Genomic DNA, 18,494 nt, shown 5'->3' with positions numbered 1-18,494 from the left:
TAATCTGTTTATAAAAACCTGTTATCTTTTTATTTTAGACGACGTCAACTTCCATCTATAGAAGAGGCATGGAATCTGCCCATTTCAGCAGAGATGTCGTCAAGGCATCCAAAACCTCACCAGGTAATGACAAATAACAATTATTTGCAATCTCTTCCATGTGTTTTAAAGAAACAAACCATTTTCCTGTAATACAAACAAACAAACCATCTCGTCGCTTCTCCGTAGGGGTAGGCAGAGAGGATAGAACTCCACATCACTCTATCTTTGCATGTAGACCTCATTTTCTTCTACATTCATACATCTTCTCATGCACGCACGCCCATTATTCCAACTCTCGACATGTCCATCTTCAAGTATTTGCTCTACTTGATTGTGCCATGTCTTTCTCGGTCTTCCTCGTTTTCTGCATCCATCAACATTCGCATCGTAGATCCTTTTAGCCGTTCTTTCGCTTTCCATTCGCTCTACGTGTCAAAATCGACGCAGCACCCCTTTCTCGATTCTGTCGAAAATGCTTGTCTCAGCCTTACACAGTCCACGGATCTCGACATCTGTGCACCTATCATTCGCCTGAGAGATCGCATTGTGACAGCATTCAACCTACTTTTATAATAATTTTTCCAATTCCATACTGCGCTCCTACATCATCCCGCATTAGGGTTGGCACTAGAACTCCACTGTGAACTGCTAGTTTTGCCTCCTGTGACCAACACTGGAGGTAAACAAAAAGGAGAATGAATGAACATTGAAAGAATGGCCAAATAGATTATGATGTGAAAATTGAGGAAGACCAAGCGTGATGTAACGTGACATGTATTTTTAATTGAATAAATATTATATAAAGGAGCTGTATTGTTTTAGCGGCTAGCTAGTCTGAATCAACAAACAATCGCACTCTGATCCTATCTTTAGGATCGGTAATGACTATTTGTTAAGATTTTGATGTTTTCATGTGTTTAATCAATTGATTCCAGGCGGCGAGCAGTGGCGGCGCTCCGCCACCTTACCCCGCCAAGCGGTCCCGGGAGGGAGCCGTGCCGCCCCCCGCCACAGTGCCCCCCGCCCCCGCGCCGCCCCCCGCCCCGGCGCCGCCTCCCGCCGCCGCCCCTGCCGCCACCCTCACCCCGCAGCAGATGCAGACCCTTCACTACCTGCAGCAGAATGTCCACAACCTGAAACCCCCACAGCAGGTGAGGAATGCTGTATGAACCACCTTTTTTGCATGAATCATTTATTGCCCTAGCTCAATCACAATGGGTGCCACTCTCAGTAATAATCCACGATATAAATATTTCTCACTCGATTTATTGTTTAACTGATTCCAATGGAACATCGACTTACATTTATCGATCGGGGATTATTGTATTTGATAATATTGCCAAACTTCAACCTCATGCGTGGCAACACCTAGTATTAAATGTCGTAATGTTAAATGCACATTACAATATTTGGCATCGTTTAATTATTCTATTAATTAAAAATGGACTGTACTCTAAAACCATGAGTAAAGTACAAAAATTTTTACAATATCAATCCATCTATCCAAACTTTTGTAGACAAGGGCGTATTGATAGAGGTTTCAGCTCTTTAACTTCACAAAGATCAACAAATAGATGAACAGTGTGTAAGGTGGTCACTTAAACCAGCCAATGACAGGTCATAAGCCCTGTAAATGCCCCGACTTCTATATTCCCTTTTAAAAAATGTTCATCATCTCTGTTGTAATATATCAATATGATAAATTTGTTTTATAATGTTGTAATATTGTTTGTGCACAGTTTGTCATCTTATATGTATTTTTTAAATTCAATTTGAGACAGAAATAAAATTAAACATTTGTTAAACACGGTGCATAATATTATGACAACAAAGCTCTTGTTTGAACCGCTGTAGTGTGAATAATTTTAATAATTCCTCGTGTCCTAGTATTCTATCAAGATTGTAATAGATGTCTCCGAGTGTACGAAATCTAAATTGTTCGGAATACTTGACCTCGACGAATAAAGCGCTCACAAAAACTTGCGTATTTATTTTTGTACAAACGGCCATCCGAGCACGGAAACGGAGAGACTTAACGCGCTTATGGGACTATAAAAGTACCTGCCTGAAGTTTTCGAACATTGTTAATATTTGCTACCTACCCAAATATATTTTTGCACTGGCACCAAAAAAAATCTTTTTTTAAATTAAGTTGTTTTATTTTTCAAGTTTTGAGTTTCTAAAAAGGCGCATGTCACTTCTAATAGATTGATATGAAGTTATTTTGGTGTAGCTTAAGATTGGAGCTACAAGTTTTAGTAAACTTTACATTTCCTTTCAGGAATTGTTGCATCAGTTATTAGGACAATTTCATCTCATGCAGCAAGCGAGACAAAGAACGCAACAAACTCCCGTTCAACCTGCTATCGGACAACACAGTGGTGTAAGTTTTAAATAATATTCTTTATTGCATCTAATGAGACTTTATTATTATTATTAAATAACACACAAGTTGGACATATTATGTGTATTATAATGTATCCATGCCATATTTAAATTCTCATCTGCGCCAATTAAGGTTTCAGCTCTTTTGCGTCACAAAAGTCAACTGATGGAAAAGTTTAGGTAATGTGGATGTTTAAATGTAGGCAATGTAATGTGGCCACTTAAACCAGTAAATGACAGGTCATAAGCCGTGTAAATGCCTACACCTCCATTTTACCTTCTCAACAGTGTTTTCCCTTCCTGTTGCAATAAATTTCACTCTTAGTAACTTTGTATGGAGTGAAATTTTCAGCCTTGTCTACAAATATTTGCACATATTTAAAATATAATCCAGTCTTTGACTATGAACATTTTGTATTTCTTTTGCGATAAAACAATTGTAGAGGAAACCAATGGTGTACAATTGAATACACACGTTATACGAGACGTTTCGCACCCTATGGGACAAATGGCAAGCGTTACATTACCGTACTATACTTGCAACGCAATGTTTGTTAAAAGTGCACTCGGCGAGCATGACTTGTGACGTCAAAGTGACATCTACTACAAGTGATTTAGTATGTACTCGTTTTAAAACTCAAAAATTATGAATAAAAACCTGAATTTATGCATTGATAGTAGAATAGTAAAAATCCACTTTAAATATTTAATACTGTGGGGTAATTACTACAACTAGGTAACTTCTAAGTTTGAGACCTTTGACTTGTCAACTAAAAATAAATTTTTGTGTCCTCTTCGATGAATGCTACAAATAGAGTGATGCATTCAAATCATCATAATATGATTTGAATGAATCACGACTTGTCTCTTTGAAACATTCGTAGAGGAAGACACAAAAATATGATTTTAGTGGTTAACTCCAAAATTCTGATATGTATTAAATTTACCTAGTTGTAATAATTACCCCACAATATATTTCCAACTTTATTCCCTGTGTGATCTAATTTAATTGTTACACAAAAAATCTCAATACCTTTATTGCTTATGTCCACACAGACATCTCTAAAATAAGCCAAAAAAATATTTTGAAATACGAATGACGAACGTAGACGGTCCCTACGTATACTATCGAAACTGCATTTTACGAGTTTCAGGAGAGCAAAAACAAAGCTTGATAATTTTTTAAGAAGCTATCATATACTGTAGAAATGACAAATATGTGTCTTTTATATTTCAACTCCAGAAATGCCAAACATGTACATTGTTTACAAAAAGTACCTGGAAATTGTAAAAAAACACATAAATTATTCATCAGAATTTATTTTGTCCCTTTCAAAGTAGGCTCCATCGAGTGCACTACAGCTATGCCAACGTTTAACCCAATCCTCCATACACTGCTCATAGGCCGCCGAAGTTATCGCCTTCAGCTCCTTCAGTGAATTTACTTTGATAGCCTCTATCGTTTTAAAGCGGTGATCCTGTAGTGGCAATTTTATTTTTGGAAATAAAAAAATCACACGGAGCCATATCCAGTGAATACGGTGGTTAGTCGATCATGTTTATTGAGTTTTAGGCCTTATATTAGGTCACAATTGTCGCTCAATGAGATGGCGCGTTGTCATCGTGATGGCCGACCGGAGCGAGGCAAATCTTCGACAATTTCACGGCCCGCTTTGAACTTTTTATAACACATAAATCTGTGTTTTGAATCACCAAAGGCCTTATTTGACATTTTTAATGAATCTTTATACGACATTTCGTTTGCGACACAAAATTTTAAACTTACGCGTTGTTTCACTATTTTTTCCATTGTAAAATTCGCCGAGCACACTTGAGGTCGTCTATTACTAACAGCTGCTGCAAACACACTGAGTGACAGATCGCGCTTTAAACAGGGTTGGTAATTAAGGAAGGGGCTACCAACTTGAAGGCAAAAAAAATTTCCGATTCCTTTTAATCTGTTCACTTAAATCCAAATTTCCGGGTACTCTTTGAACGTAATGTATGTTGTATTTCAATATACACATGTTTCTACAGTATCTGATAGCTTCTTAAAAAAATATCTCTTAAAATGCAGTTTCGATAGTATACATAGGTACCGTCAACATGTTTTTTTTGACAAGTTTCTCAAAGTGACTGACTTGTGGCCTTATAGCACTAAAATAATGGTTATTTACGAGTAAATATTCTCTAAAGCCTAACTCATTTTTACCAAAACTTGACTCAGGCACTTGAACCCACATTAACCCCAGATGTACCTATGTATAATAATCACTTGATTACGTTAATTTATTATCAGATATTTATGTCCTACACATTATACAAGTAACTGTTATCATTTTAATTATAACACATTAATGTGCAGATTGAACATACATATTATCAGATTCTGGAAATTCAAACATTAAACTATATATTTGTCTTATTTACAGGATGTTAAACCACAGATAGACTTATCAAACGGTACAGGATTAGCAGAGTCATTAGCTGAAGATTTCCTCAAACATTTTTCACAAGAGGCTCCAGTCATAAAGCAAGAAATGCCTCAAGGTACGTTTTCTACCTCATAAAGCTTCTCATTGTTATCATTATGGATCCATTATATGTATATATACAGTGCTGTTTCCGTAGTATAGTTTATGTAAATTATTTTTATATCACCATCATCATACCCTTCTTCGCAACTGATGGTGCATTAGGCACTGCATTGTTTAATCAAATTCAGTGTATTTCAATAATTTGTTACAGGAAGATTAGGTGATTAGTCTTATGCATCAGGTGCAGTGACAGTGAAATACTTCAGTGTAAAATTATCTTTAAAAACAACAAGAAAACTTTGTTTATAAAGTGGTTTCACACTGCAAAATTTCATTGTCCCTGGATTGTCACCTAAAACGTAATACTGATCATCTTACCTTCCTGTAATTAATACATGATCGAGATACACAGTATGTACTTTTATATTGATGTGCCCTATTCGCCATGAGATGCGGATAATGGTTTTTTTTTATTTTTCCCGCATACTTTTTACTTTTAAAACTAAAATGATATAAATAACACCTTTTATTTTATCAGCTTTAACGAAGAAATTCGTTTACGAGCAGCGGGGCAATCTCCTTCGTTTTTTATTTCATGATAACAATCCGGATATTTGACAATCCGGATGATTAGATTTTGGATAAACGGAGTCCTACTGCATGCTTCAAAAGTTAAATAGTTGGTGGTCTCGTGGTAGTGCTATGAACTGACAGATCAAAGGTCTGAAGTTCGAACCCTGCTCTACCACAATTTGATTCCCTAGTTTCAACCATAACCTATTTACGACTTTGCCTTGACTTTTTGCCTTTGACGAAAATTGCCTTCAAATTTATATAGTGGTGTAGTGGTATAGACGCTTTACTCAAGCATGGAAGGTTTCGGGTTCGATTCCCGGTGAAAACACAAGAATTAAATGTGATTTCTCTCATGCCTGGATGTTCTGTACTGTAATTAGGCCTCCTGACCTGTAACCCAAAAAAAATGTGTATTTAGGTAATAATAAATATTTTTGCAATTGAAAGAAATTATAATTATGTGTATTGCTTACAGATACCCGCGTGGATGTGAAGCAAGATATAAAGTTGGAGAAGGATACCAAAGTATCGCCTGGTCCCACTAAAGGAAAAGAGACTATTGTTAAATTAGAGCCTCTAAAACAAGATGGTTCCAAAGTTCCTGAATTTAATTTGGATATGGAGGCTAAAGAAATTGTCAGATTGGCAAAGTGAGTTTTGTAACATACTGTCTAATTTTAGCCATTATGAATTCCGGTAGATCAACTCCAAGTTTAGTTAAATTTGTGATTATTCCCATAAAATTGTGCTTCTTTACATATTGTCGTGTAATGTGGAAGTTCAGTGCAGCGGGAAATTGTATACAAAAAAATATTTCTACAACAACAATAACAAACCATCACGCCGTTTCCCCGTAAGGGTAGGCAGAGAGGATAAAATGCCACATCACTTTATCTTTGCACCCAGATCTCGCTTCCTCTACATTCATACATCTTCTCATGCACGCGCACCGATTATTCCGACTTTTGACATGTGCATCTTCAAGTATTTGTTGGATTTGGTCATGCTTTGTCTTTCTCGGTCTTCCTCTATTTCTGCATCCATCAACATTTGCATTGTAAATATTCTTAGCCGTTCTTTCGCTGTCCATTCGTTCTACATGTCCAAACCAGCGCAGAGCTCCTTTCTTGATTTTGTCGATAATGCTTGTCTCAGCCTTACATAATGTACGGATTTCAACATTTGTGCATCTATCGTACATAGTTTGACCACACATTCGCCTGAGAGATCGCATTTCGACAGCATTCAGCCTACTTTCATCCCTGTTTTTCCAAGTCCATACTTCGCTCCCATAGAGGGTCGGGACTCCGCTCCATCAATAGGGTCGGGACCAGAACTCCGTTGTGAACTGCTAATTTTGCTTCTTGTGACAAAAAATTTCTTGCATGCGGTAAAATTTTAGAGCATTTAATTGTACTGCGAAGTTTCTCAAAAATGCATGAAAAAATTATAAAAATTAACCACTTTGAAGGATGTCACTAGTTCTTCGAAATCAACAATAGCAGGGTGTTATGATGCATTTCCGGTTACCGGGAAGTCAACCCACCAATCAGGTCAATTCACCGTAGAGAACTTGTTACGTCACAGATGGAGGAATTTCACAATCATAAAATGTTAAAAAATCAAAGCGCTGAAAATACGATATATATATAAATATTATTTTGCTTAGTTTGATAGTTAAATAATTTTTTTTAACTGCTGAATTTCCTCATTACTACAACTAGGTATAATTAATTTTTTTTTTGTATTTGTATTCCAATGAGGAGGAAGTTTAGTGGGTTTTAAAAAAAAAGAAATTGTGAACAGACTTTCAAACAAAGCAAAAAAATAAATAAATTATACAGAAAAATGTAAAAAAAAAATTGGGGGGAATATTTGTATGAGAATGTATGAAGAAAAGTGGGTCCTGAACACTTCGGTGTAAAAAGCGGGAAAACGTAAAATCAAGGAACTTAAAAATGAGGTTTTACTGGATATTGTATTATCAGCGCTATGATTTTTTATAGTTTTATATTTTTAAAATTACTCCACCTATGTCACAAGTTCTAGTTGGATAGTTCTACTGATTGGTGAGTTAGCTTCCTGGAAACTGGAAATCTATCGCAGTTCTCTGTCGTTGGTTGATTCTTAAGAACTTGTGACGCTCAAAGCAGTTGATTTTTTTTGTGCATTTTTGAGAAACTTTGTCGTAAAATTAGATGCTCTAATTTTTAGTGCTTGTAAGAAAAAAAAATTATATCCAATTCCCCGTACCACTGAACTTCCACGTTACTGCGTATCTTGATGGTTTGATACAAGAAGGTGAGACGATCAGTCTTGTGCTTTAGATCCCGGGTGTGAAATATAATGGTAAACAACTCTTTTAAACTAATATTTCATATTGTCCTTCCTGGAAATTGAACACAGAACCCCAAGTATGGGAGTTAATGGGCTTACCAGTACAACATGTGGGGGACTAATCTCCACCCGATTTCTGTACTTGAGAGTAGTCATGGAGTCACATACAATCATCCAGTGTTCTGGTTCTATTTCACACACAGGTCTTTATTTTGCATTCTTCCCAGGCATTGAATGATAAAATAGAAGACTTTTTTTTGCTTTTTCTTTCTTGCTGGTAAACATTTCTATTTTCGTATCCTAATTGATAGCTCTATTTGCCATGTGTAATAAAAAATCACAATCACATTAACACAACATGGTATCGTGATAAAGACTCGTCTTTCTCTCCTTACCAGGGAGACTCCGTTAGCAGCGTACGGAGCGTGGAATGTGTTGGGAGACTCCCATCCCCCTCCCAAGCCGCCCACCTGCCCGCCCCAACAGCTGACCCCTCAGCAGCTGCTCCCCCCAACCCCCTCAGTGTACCTTGAGTCCAAGAAGGATGCCTTCTCCCCCCAGCTGCAAGACTTCTGTCTCAAGCACCCTATCGCCGTAGTCAGAGGAATTGCGGCGGCTTTGAAACTTGGTAAGTCGTTTTTCATGAAAAATTTTCAAACTAAGCATATATTTAGAAAGTAGGCTTCAATGTTAAAATAAATCGGTAGATTCATTGTCCCACTCAAAATTGGTTGGGTCGGCAACGCTGCTTGCAAACCCTTTTTAAAAGATCAAATATAGTAAAATTCTATGTTTTTGTATTAGTTCCAATCTGAGAAATTTTAAGGATAGATGAATGAATATTCAAAAATATTCAGGGGAGCTGAAATAAGACTCAATTTCAAGACTTCAATCCATAAACTAAAATATTTTTTTGTTAATTTTTAATAATAAATTATCATTCTAAATAATGCAGTTTTTTTTTCCATAAATATTCATTAAAACTTTTGAAAACTAAAGGACAGAAAAAATTACAAATGGTCCCTTCTGCCGTCTGACTACCGATACATATGTTTTTTTTTCTTACATATGTGTTAAAGGAAATTTATGCTGTTTATGTAAAAATAAATAAATATTTTTATAAATATAAAAATTCTGAGGCCTATGACTCCAACTTTAATGATACCTTGGAGTATTAAAAAATATTACAATATGAGAAAAAACATTTATGAAGAAAAAAAATAATCAGAATTCAAATTGAATGTTATTACAATGTTTGTGTGCCATTTAAAATATTAAAAAAATAATTATTCAATCAAGTCTGCCAACATATTTGCCCTTTTAAAAAAAACATTATTTCAAATCTATTCAAACTGAAAGACATCCACTGATCTACATTAGTATGGTCATCAAAATGGGATGATTGTCGAATATTACGAATATGGGGGTTGATAAATATAAAAATCTCTACTGTACTAAGGTTTGTGCTTATTTTATTCTAGATCTGGGTCTCTTCTCTACAAAAACGTTAGTGGAGGCGTGGCCAGAACACAGCGTGGAGGTGCGGACGCAGGTGCATCAGTCAGCTGATGAGAACTGGGATCAGAGTGGAGAGAAGCGCGTGTGGGGGTGCATATCCCACCGTTCTCATACTACGGTCCACAAGTATGCCCAGTATCAGGCTAGCAGCTTTCAAGAAAGCCTCAAGGTCCGTGTTTTGAATTGTTTTCCTATAATAATCATTTCTCATTTGATATTGAGTGGGTCGATGTATATTTACAATGTGTCTGATTTATCAAATAAATACATATGAAATTGTAGGAAGAACGAGAGAAAGCTGCTGGTGGAGTAACTAGTAATATGAGTGATTCAGATTCTAAAGATTCTACTGGTGCAACAGGAAAAAGAAAAAAGTCTGCCAAATACAATGGAAATAAAATGCTCAGGTAATTAATCAATTTATTATAACACCTACATTTACCCAATTTTTTCAATTTTGGGGTTTTTCAATGATTTGTGGTTGGTACCGTGGACGTCTCAAATAATTTATGCATAAAAGAATATGGACGTCCATTGTACGGCGTTATTTGTCAAAAATCTTCCATAAAATTTATTCATAAAAGGGACATGACACGATGGTTGGGATGATGTATTGGTGTATTTCGAATAAAAATGTAGATTTCTTCAAATTTCAATGAGACTACAGCAACTACTTTTTCTCTCAAAGACTCAGTGAGAGGTTAACTGTAATAATATTATTAAAAATGTATATTATATTTAGGGCAATCAATTAATAGCCGATTAAATTAATATTAATTTAATTTTGTTTATTTTGCATGTGACAACTAACAATACGTTTATCTTTTGGATTATGTTGGTAAAAGTGTTTTCACCTTTATTGATGCTTACTTTATGGGACTCATCATTAATTGAAACAACATCACAAAACAAAATTGATGATTGCCTCTCAAAACCTCAGCATAATCCCCCACACCTTTACAGCGGGAAACTACGAATTTGAGGTGATCAAGTCCTTTACATACTTAGGTCCCACAGTCACCAGTAACAACAGTACACAGGAAGAAATCAGGAGGAGAATAATGGCTGCCAACTGTTGCTACTACGCGCTTCAAAAACAATTACGGTCCAAACTAGTATGAAAAAATATTAAAATAATACTGCACAAAAACTCTGATTAAACCAATCCTGACATATGCCTCCAAAACTTGGGTTATGTCAAAGAATATTGAGGGAACCATTGCAGCTTTCGAAAGAAGAATCTTCAGAGCTATCTATGGCCCTGTGAGAGAAAACAACCATTGGCGTCATCACTACAATAGAGAGCCATACGATATCTACTGACTGCTCGATGTAATCAACTCCATCGAGGTGGGACGCTTTAGGTGGGCTGGCCATATAATTAGAATGAACAATGAAGACCAGGAAGGCCTAAAATGCGATGGATCGACTACATCAGCGCAGATATGACAATGTTGGAAGAGAGCAGAGAAAGGGTAGCAGACCGGCAAGAATGGAGGAGACTCTTGGATTCAGCTAAGGCCCACCCAGGGCTGTCGAGCTTATGATGATGATGATAATGATACTTACATTTTACCTGTTTTAGAATTTATGTAAAATATTTTTACTATATAACTACCAGTAAAAAAAAATGTAAATCCTCTTATGTCCAATGAAGATATATTAAAAATCAATTTGGAATTTAAAAAAATGTTTTTCCTACAGATTTGGGACCAATGTAGATTTATCCGACGAGAGAAAGTGGAGACCACAATTACAAGAACTGATGAAACTTCCCGCCTTTACACGGGTTGTTTCTGCAGCCAATATGCTGTCTCATGTGGGTCATGTCATATTAGGAATGAACACTGTTCAGCTTTACATGAAGGTAAACTACAACATTTATTTTTCTTAACCCGTGTTATTTTAACCTCAGAGTAATAATACGCCACCCGCTTTTGGAGTCGCCCATGCGGACTAAAACCATTCTACGATTATCAATCACAAAGTTCACTACAGTTTACAGCAATATAACGGGCCGTAGCTACTCAGATCGAGAATTGCAAGCGCAAACCGAAACCATCTGTTACACGTTTGTTAAACCAAAAATTTTGAACACTTTTGTTCTACGCAATAGAGCAAAACGGCGAATTATTACTCTGATATTTTAGTTGTTTCTTTTGTCTGGGAATATTTAAGGCAAAATGTTTTTTAAATTCTAATTTATAACTACATACATACATATTTATAAATGTTCATGTATTTTGATCATACACCGCAAGACAAATAAATTTACGAGTTCTCAAAAAAAACTAAAATTGACATATAATGAATTATTCTTGATATTTAATTAGTTTTTTTTATATTGTTTGACATATGTGATGACTACTCGTTATTTCAAGGTTAAAATAAAAAATCTTACTCATGAATTGTACTTAGAAATTGCCATTATATATCAGGTATCAGATTACCCGAACCTTAGAGACCCATAACGGTTCATTTATGGTCGAGTGTTTGTGATGGAATAATAAAAGACATGTTATTTTTTAATTCATATTTAAGAAGTAGGTTCTTATCGCTTTATTTTAAATTAAAGTATTTTACATTTAAACATATTTATAACATTTAAAAATATTTAATACTTAGTGAATTCACCTTTATTTTTTATAACATGTAAAATTCTATTATTTAGAGAAGCGTAAAGCGAATCTAAAATTTCTGATGTTATTTCTTCTTCCCAAACTTGAATTAAGTTTTTTTTTAATTCCTCAATGTTTTTTGATTTTTTTTTCCCGACTTTTTTTTTCATAATCGCCCATAAATTTTCTATCGGGTTCAAATCAGGGCTATTCCCGGGCCACGTCAACGATTTTAAGCCAATTTTCTCCTTGAATTCATTGATCTATAAAAAAACAATAAATTATTTATCATGTGGTCACAAAATGCATTTAAAAATATATATATTTGTACTCACAGTGCGGGCTCTATGGCACGGCGCAGAATCGTCCTGAAAAATTGGGTCCGCAGTATACTGCGTAATGTCCTCGATTGTTGGAATAATATGTTTTTTTAACACTTTTTTGTACTGAATGGCATTCATCGTACCCTGTACAAAATTTAGAGGTCCTAAACCGTATGCTGTCATGCACCCCCAAATCATCACGTAGGGTGAATGTTTAACGGTTCGAGTGACGCACGACGGATGATATCTTTCCCCACGTTTTCGTCGAACTATCTTTCTGCCGTCTGGACCAAAAAGGTTGAATTTTGATTCATCAGAGAAAACAACATTTTGCCAATCCTCCAAGGTCCAATTCTGGTGCTCTTTCGCCCAATCCAGTCTAGCCTTCTTCATTTTGTCCGTGAGTAATGGTTTCTTTGCGGGACTCCGTGCTTGGAAACCATGCTCCAACAGCCGCCTGGACACTGTTTTTACTGAAAATGTTGATGTGCTGGTAGACTGCACCTCTGCGTGTATTTCAGGTGCCGTTAAAAATCGATCGCGCATAACAATTTTTTTTATTAAGCGATCATCTCGGGCAGATGTCACGCGCCCCCGTCCGCTTCCTTTTTTCCGTTCTATGGATCCAGTTTCTTGGATTTTTTTTAATAAAAACCTCACTGCACCTTCTGAATACCCAACTCGACGAGATATTTCACAATTAGATATGTTTTCTTGCGACAATGTGATTATTTTGGATTTTATCGCAATCGACATTTGCTTTGCACTTTCCATGATTGTTGTGTTATGTTCACTCAAACGCGGGTAAAACAAGACTGTTGAGACATTTTAAAATGTAAATATTGTAGAAAGGTGACACATAGTGTCCTTAATTTATTAAACAAAAGAAAGAGGTATCGATAAAGGATTTCTTAGAAAAAGGGTTCAGTAAAGTCAAGGGGCGCGGTAGCAGGTAAACTCGTATTTTTTTTTGTCTTGCGGTGTATAATCTGACACAATAATACATATCAAGCTTTCATTGTAAATATATTAATTCTGATTTATTTGTGTTCTTTGAAATTCAACAATACATTTTTTTAAATTTGAAATTTTGGAGAATTTTATTATTACATATTTAAAATACATATGTGACTCCAATACCATATAAAATATTAAAATTATAAAGTTGATTAGATAATAATAAATCATGTGAGGAGGGATTGACATTTATTTCAGTAATGTAACTGAAACAATACTATTCATTTTTCCGCACAAACCAATTTTTATTTTCATGAGGTTGGTCAATATTCAGTGTTTCTTTTAAAATTATTTTATTATTAATCGTTCATTTTTATTCATTTTTTCATACATTTTTGAGAAACTTCGCAGTAAAATTAGAGTATTTACTGTAATTTTTATCGCGCATAAGAAAAAGTTTTTTTATATCTGAACTTCCTCATTATTGCATTTTCATATCTCATAATGTTATCTGTCAGCACTCCACATACATTATCTTCTAACGATGACTTGGCATTCAGGTTCCTGGGTCGAGAACACCAGGGCACCAGGAGAACAACAACTTCTGCTCCATCAACATCAACATCGGGCCTGGAGAGTGCGAGTGGTTCGGTGTCCCGGACTCCTATTGGGGTGGAATAAACGCTCTGTGTGAGCAGAACAACCTCAGCTACCTTCACGGCTCATGGTGGCCATCCATGGAGGACATGCAGGCCGCCAACATTCCCGTGTATCGCTTTACGCAAAGGCCAGGAGACCTCGTCTGGGTTAATGCAGGTAATTATCACAACATTCGTTCTTTCTCGCCTTAAATAACCCACTATTGGATCAGCCCGAACTATTTCATTAGAACTCTTAAAAATAGGTGATAGGTCTGATAATCCCATGCGGAATGTAACCGGAAATATATTTTGAATTTGGCTTTAAGACTCAAACTTATGAATTCTTCTGAAATGAAAATTTTAAGTTCTTCTCTCTTCTTTTCCACATCCGCTCCTAAGTGGAGCATGTGGACATCACCAGTTGTCTCCAGGAGACCCTATCGCCAGCCAGCATTTTTGCCTCTTCCCACGTCAATCCAGCGCCACTTAATTCAGCCGAATAAAGTCTAAAGATCGTCATTGACGGCCTTCCAGGACGGCGTGAGCCCGCAGGTTTAAAGAAGAGGCAACTTTGGTTTAGGTTCTCCTGAGGCATGCGCAGCACGTGTCCAATCCAGGTCCACCGCCGCATCCTCAAGACGCTTGTTATAGGAGGCTGCTGCGTCCGTTCTCGGACTTCAATGTTAGTTATAAAATCGAACCACCTTATACATAATATTCTTATTAAGCACTTACTCTCAAAACTCAGAAGTTTGGTGTTTTGAGCTTTGGTAAGGTGCCAAGATTTGCACCCATATAGGAGTACTGGCATTATACAAGAGTTGAATAATCGGCATTTAGTTTTGACCGAGTATAGACTTGAGTTCCAGACAACACGTTAAAAGTTCATGTTAAAAGTTGCTCCAGCAATTCCTAGGCGGATTTCGAGCTCTTTGTGCTGTGCATGCTTCCATCCTCAGTTATGTGAACTCCCAAGTATTTAAAGCTGTCAACTGTAATTCTAAGTTAAATCGGGGAAAAATAATAAAACTATTTAAACTAGGAAGGATGTGGTTGAAATTATATTTATCTTGTAGTTTGATTTTTTTATAATTTAAATAACTTATCACTAAGTTATTAAATAAACCGTGATGAAAGTGAGATTATAAATTTATGTTGACAAACCCGTTTTACCTAGGACTCAATGGAGGAAGATTTTTTTTAGTTGATAAAGGAATACAAAAGTCTATGCTTTTAGTGATTAGCTGTGTAAAGATTCAGACATACTTAATTTTTTTTTTTAATATATTTATTTACAAACATAAATGTTTCAGGTTGCGTCCATTGGGTGCAGGCCATAGGTTGGTGTAATAACATTGCATGGAATGTGGGACCTCTCACGGGCCGGCAGTACTCCTTGGCTTTGGAACGTTATGAGTGGAATAAACTAGAAACCTTCAAGTCCATAGTTCCCATGGTTCATCTGTCTTGGAACTTGGCCAGAAATATCAAAGTTTCTGACAAACATATGTTTAATCAAATCAAGTAAGTTATTGCATATTATTTCAATTGATTAGAATGCACCAAAAATATTTGATTTTAGTAAATCGTAATTATTTGATGATTCAAACGTAAATCCTTCAGCAATGTGAAAATTTGCCAGAAACTCTTTTAATATGTCTACGTAGATCATAAGACTCGATTATTTTTTGAAAAATAAAGAAGGCATATTTTGCTATAACACGCCTAAATTATAAATTATGGAAAATAGATTTTTAAACCATATATATATTTTTAATTTTTGTTTTTGAATACCTGTATTTCAAAATATCTCATCTTTTGCTTTATGTAACACGATGTTATAGCTCTGTTTGAAGAGGGATTTTTAGCACAGTCTTTTAAGAGTTAAAATTTAGAGATATTATAATGTTGATATGATTGTATTCCAGGACTTGCATGATGCAAACTTTGAGGCAATCCGCTTGTACGTTGGAGTTAGTACGATCCCGCGGAGTAGAAGTACGCTTCCACGGCAGAGCTAAGAACGAAGCGTCCCATTACTGCGGGCAGTGCGAGCAGGAGGTGTGGAACGTGCTCCTCATCCGGGAGCAAGAGAAGAGGCACGTGGTACACTGCTTGCTGTGTGCGCGGCGCCACACGCCCTCGCTAGCCGGGTTCGTGTGCCTGGAGGAGTACCACATGGAGGAACTGCTGCAAGTGTACGACGCCTTTACGCTGCACGCCAGCCCCACGCTCCACCACCCCTAACCATCGCCTGACCTTCCCTAACCCGACCGGCTCTGGCCGTACTCTCGGGACTTCTCCCTCACTAACCTGACGCAGCCGTTCCACTTCTTGCACCTGGATTAGAGCCTCGGGTTACGGTCAACTTGCGAGAGAATTTGTGTATAAAGCAATAAAAACATTTATCTTTACTTTTCCTTTTCTTAGCTGTAAGCAAGCTGCGAATTAATTAGTGTCATTGATATTCGAGACACGTTATCGCTACAAATATATTTATAATTTATATGTGTTTATAATATTTCTGTTAAATATGTTAGATAAATTTATAGTTAAAGATTGATAAGGAAAATTTAAGGTTTTGCTGTATGTATATATAGGTAAATATTGTCAGAGCCATCATTATTTGCTTAGGATTTATTATATGTACGAAATATTTAATTTTATCCATGTAAATAACCTAAGGCTTCCTCAGTGCTGGAAATGTTTCCCAATTTAAATAATTAATCGAAGTAATGATTTGACGAATGGTCTTTTTGCATGTTTATTTTAACATAAATACATTGCCATTGATCTCATAATTGAATAGTTTATTTTGAAACAAAGATTTTACTATGTAAGTTTAAATAGGGCTAGCGGGTCAAAGTGAAAAGTTTATTTATTTTAGTCAATTTCCTGATGTATTAATTTATTGAAATATTAGGTATTTTGTTTATAGTGTCTCTAAATTAAAAGCTAAATATGTAATATGATTTGTACGCCTTATCCCTCTAGAACGAGTAGAACGATACACAATTCCCATGCATGCTTTGTTAGATGTTGTATGTGCTAGTGATTATAAACTGACAAACTGTCGAAAAAATGTGTTCACTGAACAAATTGCCTCATTATAAATTAAAAATATATTTAAGAATTTTAAAACCACTTTCGACATTTTAATGGTCGTTCTTTCGTAAATTCGATTAGAATATTTCACGTTAGGTTATTAAATCAAATTCTTTTGAGACTGACGAAGACGTAATTAAAATAAATGACTTAAGGCGATGTAAATGTTATTAGTGTACCAGTTTATCACTGCCATTTGTGTGAATTGTGGTTCCCTCCAGATTATGATACTAACTTTTATAGCGCTAACACGAGTACTTGTAATACATGCATACTTATATGTAAATCTGCAATATTTTTACATTGTAACAGAACATTTTTTAATCAATTAAACAGCATGAAATGTGAAACTGATAATGGACAGTTTTATAACTTTATTATGGAGTAGTATATGTCAAAAATTAATGCGATTGGGGGCTCATTATTTATCAGCTAATTTGATGAAAATGTTTATAAAATCATCTATACATACCTACATATTATAATCGAGCTGCCACACCTTTGATTAAAAATTTACATGGTTTAAACAGATCGTAGTAAGTATTCATAAAATGTTATGTTAAAAATAGTTTTGTCATTGGAATTCGTTTTTTTCTGAAACATTAATAACAAATATTTTACCATTCATACTTAGTTCCGAACAGTTGATGGGAATTAAAGAAGATCTCTAAGTAATGTAAAAATATTAGTTAGGAATGAATATTCTGAAGGAACCAGTTCGTATAGCTAGTTACTGTGTATGTAGGTTGTTGTTTGAGTTGACAATGTTTCATACACTTGCAGAGTGGGTTGCTATTTGTGTAAGTTTTGTTAAATATAATATTGTACGTTGGGTTTTCCAAAATTTCAAGTTAAACTTGATTTGGGTGTGATTCTACCTCATTGCGTGTTTAATGTGTTTGGACTTATTGATGTAATGTGTCGGGACTGGCCGACGGGCGGGAAAATGAAGTAAAATAATTGCATACAAAGTAGCGACTCACTTAAAAGTCAAAATCTATCGTAGATCGGTGTAACATTTGTTGGATATGAGTACAAATTAATGTTTAAATCGGAGTAAGTACAATGTATGTATATGGTAGAGATAGATGATGGCCCAATGTTTAAATCCACAAACTCTGCTCTCCTAACCATATTACCACAGAATGTGCAATCACCTAAATATATATTACATTATCATATTTATGGATACACATTAATTTTTAATACTGTAAATATAATAATACTTATTTGTAGAAATCTTATGCATGTTACAGTTCTACTACAGAATTATTCATTTACGATATTTTTCTGGAAAAATATTACCACCGTCTTGCGTATATAAGAAAAGCCATTAAGAAATATGTTTTTTTTTTAAATGGCAACTACGGATGACTTTTTTTCGTTAAATGAAAAGGTACCGTTGACATTTTATTGGATAAAAAAATTATGTTTTTTATAAAGAAATATTTTTTA

The 18,494-nt window shown here is 35.4% G+C and overlaps 1 protein-coding gene across 2 annotated transcripts in view; it reads left to right on the top strand.

Moving 5' to 3' along the window:
* Positions 1 to 16,332, top strand: part of Utx (Utx histone demethylase) — a 122,564-nt gene extending 106,232 nt beyond the window's left edge. For both annotated transcript variants that reach the window (XM_088232303.1, XM_088232304.1), the window contains 12 exons: positions 39 to 123; positions 978 to 1,193; positions 2,324 to 2,425; positions 4,860 to 4,977; positions 6,016 to 6,190; positions 8,276 to 8,505; positions 9,359 to 9,564; positions 9,678 to 9,802; positions 11,100 to 11,262; positions 13,854 to 14,109; positions 15,248 to 15,458; positions 15,863 to 16,332. In XM_088232303.1, the coding sequence (XP_088088429.1) occupies positions 39 to 123; positions 978 to 1,193; positions 2,324 to 2,425; positions 4,860 to 4,977; positions 6,016 to 6,190; positions 8,276 to 8,505; positions 9,359 to 9,564; positions 9,678 to 9,802; positions 11,100 to 11,262; positions 13,854 to 14,109; positions 15,248 to 15,458; positions 15,863 to 16,181 (2,206 nt within the window). In that variant the 3' untranslated portion in view covers positions 16,182 to 16,332. The remainder of the gene's footprint in view (positions 1 to 38; positions 124 to 977; positions 1,194 to 2,323; positions 2,426 to 4,859; positions 4,978 to 6,015; positions 6,191 to 8,275; positions 8,506 to 9,358; positions 9,565 to 9,677; positions 9,803 to 11,099; positions 11,263 to 13,853; positions 14,110 to 15,247; positions 15,459 to 15,862) is intronic.
* The last annotated feature ends 2,162 nt before the right edge of the window (positions 16,333 to 18,494 follow it).

This window comes from Micrasema longulum, unplaced genomic scaffold, assembly GCF_059751315.1.
Source record: "Micrasema longulum isolate JH-2025_06_02 unplaced genomic scaffold, ASM5975131v1 h1tg000971l, whole genome shotgun sequence".
NCBI lineage: Eukaryota > Metazoa > Arthropoda > Insecta > Trichoptera > Brachycentridae > Micrasema > Micrasema longulum.
This window is presented reverse-complemented; position numbering and strand designations above follow the sequence as displayed.